Source organism: Delphinapterus leucas, chromosome 14 (assembly GCF_059928025.1).
Source record: "Delphinapterus leucas isolate spDelLeu-1000000601 "Yukka" chromosome 14, BTC_Dleu_Yukka2, whole genome shotgun sequence".
Lineage (NCBI taxonomy): Eukaryota > Metazoa > Chordata > Mammalia > Artiodactyla > Monodontidae > Delphinapterus > Delphinapterus leucas.
This window is the reverse complement of record NC_143142.1, coordinates 31928689-31934688: the sequence shown is the minus strand read 5'-3', so window position 1 is coordinate 31934688 and position 6000 is coordinate 31928689. Positions and strand designations below refer to the sequence as shown.

Genomic DNA, 6000 nt, shown 5'->3' with positions numbered 1-6000 from the left:
CTGTATGGGGAGAGGAGACACCCATGGGGCTGCCTGCACTGGCACAAAAGGTTGGAATCTGTCGAAGCCCCAAATGCAGAGCTAGTTCTCCAAGTCTGACAACTCTACCCCTTGGGATTTTGCTGAGAGCCCAACAACACAGGAGGCTTGCGGCTAGGCTCTAAAGTAGAGAGCAATTTCTGTAGTCCTGTGGTGTTTATCCGAAAGCCCTGTTGAGGGAGGGACCTATAATACACACAGGACAGATCAACCCCCTCAAAACATTTGGAATCAGAGGTAACCTAAAACTGATCAAAGTTGCAACTCAGCCCAGACCCACCTCAGCTCCTTAAATGGGTTGAAGTGATCTGTACCTCATTTCAACTACCAGACAGAAAGCTTACCCTTCTTGGGGAAATTACTATTTACTCCAGTTTTCTAGAGTTCTTTTAAAAACAAAGTCAACAAAAAAATGTGAGATTTGTAAAAGAAAAGGAAAATATGATCCATAGACAATTGACTTTTTAAATCAATATTAGCAGATGCACTGACAGCACAGATGTTGGCACTGAGACAAGAACTTTTAAATAACAATAATAAGTATGTTAAAAAGACAGATAAAAGGGATAAAAGACGAGTAATGTCAACAGAGAGATAGAATCTTTAAAAAGAACTAATAGGACATTCTTGATATGAAAAAACATGGTATCAGAATTGAAGCATTCATTGGATGGTCTTAACTAGCACTGGGCACATAGAAGAAAAGAAAAGTGAACCTGAAGACAGGGTAGTAGAAATTCCCTAAACAAGTACAAGGGCTGAGGGTTGGAGGGGAAACAAACATATCGTGAAGGACATTTGGGACAATATTGGTTGTGTTATTGGAGTTCCAGAAGAAGAGGAGAGAGAGAGTTGGACAGAAGAAATACTCGGAGAGAAAATGGATGACTACCCTAAAGTTGATGAAATACATCTACCCACAGATTCAAGAAGCTCAGTAAACCTTAAGTAGAATAAATACAAATAAAACAATCTAGGCATTTTATAATTAAGCTTCTAAAATCAAAAGATAAGGGGAAAAATCTATTAAAAGCAGTTAGAGAGGAAGAACATTATATTTAGAAGCATGTCAGTAAGAGTTATAATTGACTTTTCATCAGAATCAAGAATACAGAAGACAATGGAATGCCGTCTTTAAAAGGATTATAAAAACAACAATAAATCTGCCAGCCTAGAGTCCTATGCCCAGGAAATATATTCATCAAAGATGAAGGTGAATTAAAGACATATTCAGAAAGAAATATGAGGGGATTTGTTGCCAGCAGATCCATAGTACAAGAAATGCTAAAGAAAAAGAGAGGAAATACCAAAGGAGGTTCTCAAAACCGATTAGAATGATCTGTTATGGATACATGGACATGCAGGAAGGATGAAGAGCACCAGAAAGGATAAACATAAAAGACTACTTATTTAATTTTTAAAAAGATTATTGACTTTTTAAAAGAAACAAAAATAATAACCATTGTGGGGTGTAAACATGTGAAGAAGCAACATGTATGACAATAGTAATATAATAAGGGGTGGAGGGAGAATTAAACTCTTATACGTTATTTGCATTGTTCTGAAGTTGTAGCATCTCCAGTAATCATTAAAATATAAGGTATTTCTAAAAACATTATGGAGGGGAAAATGGAATAGTAAAATCTTTAAAAAAATTTTTTTTATTAATGCCACTTTGAATTTATGGTAATTATCATCCACTTAAATCTAATTTTAAACCTAATGGTGTTTTGGGACTTCCCAGTGGTTAAGACTCCGTGCCTCCACTGCAGGGGACCCGGGTTCAATCCCTGGTCTCGGGAAGTAAGATCCTGCATGCCGCATGGCGTGGCTAAAAAAACCCCACACAAACCTAATGGTGTTTTTCCAACAAAAGTTGCTATATAATGCTGTGTAACAGTTGCATTCTGTTTTTCATGTAGTGTTTTCCTGGTATTGTTTTGGAATAAAAAATAACAAACAGCTGATGAAGCTGAAGCTCTGTTTATCCTAATATGGTGAGGTTTGAAGCTGTGAGGCTCATCAAAGTGGTGGATGAGCCCAAGCATCACAATTATGTAATACTTTAAGACTGGAAGGTCACGGTCCCTACTCTACCCTGGGGTGAAGGGGGAAATATTTGGATCCCTAACTAAAAAAGTGAGAACTCTTCCAAATGCGCTTATCCCAAAAATGCTGTTTGACTTACTTGCCAAAAAAAATAGTTGACCGTTGCAATTAAAGGATTCTTTGGGTGGATTGTCTCAGATGAAACCAGTGTGTTATGCAGATGTTCATGACCTGTATTTCACCTCCAATCCTCCCGTTCCCAGCAGAAGTTTATGAAGATCTCTTCTCTGAGATTCTACCAGTATTCCCTTTCCATGAGTAAGAAACCGTGCTGTAACTAAAAGGATCATTATTAGCCCTAAATATATATGCCCCTCATCTTCTAAGGTTCACTTAATATTTCCCAAATTTCTCACTTTTTCAAACATTTTCAGTTTTTAGGTATATCTGCATGTTTTCTTAATTTCTAAGAGAAATGGTGCTTTTCCATGCAGCCATTGAGGTGTTATCTCTGTATTGGCATGGAAGAGATACGTATGACATGTTTTTGGTTTTGTTTTTGTTTTTTGCGGTATGCGGGCCTTTCACTGTTGTGGCCTCTTCCGTTGCAGAGCACAGGCTCCGGATGCGCAAGCTCAGCGGCCATGGCTCACAGGCCCAGCCGCTACGTGGCATGTTGGATCTTCCCGGACTGGGGCACGAACCCGTGTCCCCTGCATCGTTAGGCGGACTCTCAACCACTGTGCCACCAAGGAAGCCCTATGACATATTTTTGAGTGGGGAAAGCAAAGCAGCTTATCGAACAATATGATATGATACAGATAGGAAGAAACCTTCAGCTTCCGCTTTATAAATTGTGTATTACTTAAACTTTTATGCTTATAATATACCGCCTTATAATTTTTAAAAACTTAGTCCATGTCTTCTGTTAAGACTGTTAATTTTTTACAAGTTATATTCATTTTCAAAGAATAAACCTAAAAAAACCCCCAAAACTGGAACTAGAGAAAGTTTTGGGCATCTATATACTTTTTCCTGAATATGGTACATGGAGGGCAGTAGGCTGTGTGAGCAGTGGTAATTGATTACAGTTTCACAGAAGCAGATGTTTATATACTATAATTCTATGAATTCATTAGTGGTTTTCAAAAGAGAAAAGGCTGAAGAGCCTAAAAATAGTAAAGGGAGCAGTAACTGCCTTCATGACCTGTATTGATTTCCTATGTATTTCAACCACTAGAATGTGTCTGTCTTGTCAAACTGTAAAGAATTCAGTGAAGAACTCTCATCACCCAATTATCAAAGCGTCATAAAATTATTTTTATCAGCAAAGAATAAAAAAAATAAAAGTGGATATCTAATATTTTCCTGAAATGCTCTGAGTTTTAAAACTAAGTTGGCTAACTCACTGCAGAACTAGAACTACTTACAGTCTGGTACAGTCTCAGGATCAATGATCAAATTCTAGAAATTTATACTAAAGATGATTGAGAAATCTAGGATTCCTAGAGGTATAGACCATATGAGCACATGGAACTTTTTTCTTATTCCCCTTTCTTTTTGTACTGTTATACATATCAGTGTGCTTTACATATGCTCTAGGACATGGCGAAGTTTGTTAGTAATCCACTGCTGCTCTGAATGTCAAAATTGAATTGTCCTAAGCGAGTCAGAATGCCACGGTTGGACATTACTATGTCATTGCTCTTTCTATCTGGATTTCTTGTTTTGGATAAAACAGCTCTGACCACACATTGGTTAAGTAGTCTCAACTTTTTGGTTCAATTCCACCTGGACCCAAGGAGAAGAAAGCCAGTGTGGAGGAGTTCTTTGACAGGAGTTGCATACACGCTCCAACTGGAAAATTAAAAAGAAAAAAAAAATCATGTAAGAATAAGAACAGAAGATCATACTGCATAGAGTAATTCAGTCATTCTTCCTGGTTGAGGATTGAAGTGTTGTATGTAATCAAACATTCTGTTCCTAAGGAGTGTAATATTTGTCAATCATATATCATAGAGTGAAACATTTAAAAATTTTTCCAGCTTTATTGAGATAGAATTGACATATAACATGGGGTAAATTTCAGGAGTACGACCTGAAGATTTGATATATGTATATATTGCTAAATGATTACCACAATAAGGTTAGTTAATGCATCCACCACCTCACATAAAATATTTTATTTTTATGTATATCTCCAAACTCTCTCAGAATTCCAGCATTTTGGCATCTGTCTCCCCTACTGTGTCTCTTGTTTTTTAGACTAACATCTGTTGGATGTTTTATGTCCTAAATGCTTTACGTGTGCTAACTCACTTAGTCCTCGCAGCAATCCCACGAGGAAAGCATCCCATGGAGCTGCTCTGTGCCTTGTTCAGCTGTTGTCTGCTAGGCTAGCAGTGGTCCTGCTGGGTGGCGATACCTGGAGCTTCGCTGCCCCCCTAAGCATTTGGGCCTTTCCCTTGGTGGTGATCTGGTTCTCCCTGAACTGAGTCAGTGCCCCACTTCCCCATCCTAATACAGAGTTTTTCCGTTTAATGTCATGGATTATTTCCTCTCATTAGCTCATTTTCTCAACAGCCAACTTTTTAAAAATGTATCTTTAAATTTAAAAATATTTGTTTTTAAATTCTGGTACAATGTGCGACATAAAATTGACCATATTAACCCCTTTAAGCCTACAGCTCAGTGGCATGAAGCACATTCACACTGTTGTGCAACCGCCTCCACCTTCCAGCTCCAGAGCTTGTTCATCTTGTAAAACTGAAACTCTCTACCTGTTAAACAATAACTCGCCATGCCTCCTTCCCTGCAGACCCTTACAACCACCATTCTACTTTCTGTCTCTAGGCGTTTGACTCCTTTAGGTCCCTCACATAAGTGGAATCATACAGCATTTGTTTTTCTGTGACTGACTTATTTCACTTAGCCTGATGTCCTCAAGGCTCATTCATGTTGTAGCATGTGTCAGAATTTCCTTTCTTTTTAAGGCTCAATAATATTTCGTTGTATGAATAGACCACATTTTGCTTATCCATTGATCTGTCAGTGGATGTTTAAGTTGCTTCTGCCTTGTGGCTATCGTGAATCACTGTTATGAACATGGATGTGCATGTATCTCTTCAAGACTCTGCTTTCAGTTCTTTTGTACGTAGAGTCAGTGGAATTGCTGGATATCACAGTAGTTCTGTTAGATTTTTTGAGGGACCGCCATGCTGTTTTCCACAGAGGCTGTACCATTTTACATTTCCACCAGCAATGAACAAGGGTTCCAGTTTCTCTACATCCTCGCCAATGCTTATTTTGTTTGCTTAATAGTACCCACCCCACTGGATGTGAGCAGCCAGCTTTTTTCACTCTTCTCTGACATCATCTTAGATACTTTACAGGGGCTAAATTTTACTATATATGTTTTGACTAACATGAACAGCTTCCCACTTTATGAGTGTGTGAAAGGTATAAAAAGTATTTTTGTGGTAATTTCCGCATGGCCACAAAGTCATTATGAATTATAGAGAATGAAAAGGATGGGGCCACCGCTGACTGGAGGTTATTCCCTCAAACCCCTCTCTTTCACACTAACTCCATCTCTCCATTGATATCACACCTAAATTTAATTTTGTGATTTGTAACATGAGACACTGATTTTCGTTAACAGATACTATTCTTTTCTCAGAAAATCCATTTCTCGCTGCCGAAGAATTAGCAGGATGCTCTCCAATGAATCCTTACAATCCCCGGCATTCAGCCGCTCCAACTCTCAAGCCTCCATAGACAGCGCCTCCATGGAGGATTTCTGGCGGGAAATAGAAAGTATCAAAGAGAACAGCCTGGGAGTTCAGGAAGAGCAGACGCCAGCTGAGGCCAAGCCCCTGGATGGTGAGGTGCTAGATTGGTCTTCCCCTGTGC

General features: G+C 38.7%; 1 protein-coding gene across 1 annotated transcript in view; it reads left to right on the top strand.

Moving 5' to 3' along the window:
- Positions 1 to 4985: 4985 nt before the first annotated feature.
- The window catches only part of ARHGAP28 (Rho GTPase activating protein 28), a 65571-nt gene continuing 64556 nt past the window's right edge, over positions 4986 to 6000 (top strand). Inside the window, exon 1 of the mRNA XM_022551315.2 lies at positions 4986 to 5970. Within this exon, the coding sequence (XP_022407023.2) occupies positions 5802 to 5970 (169 nt within the window). The 5' untranslated portion in view covers positions 4986 to 5801. The remainder of the gene's footprint in view (positions 5971 to 6000) is intronic.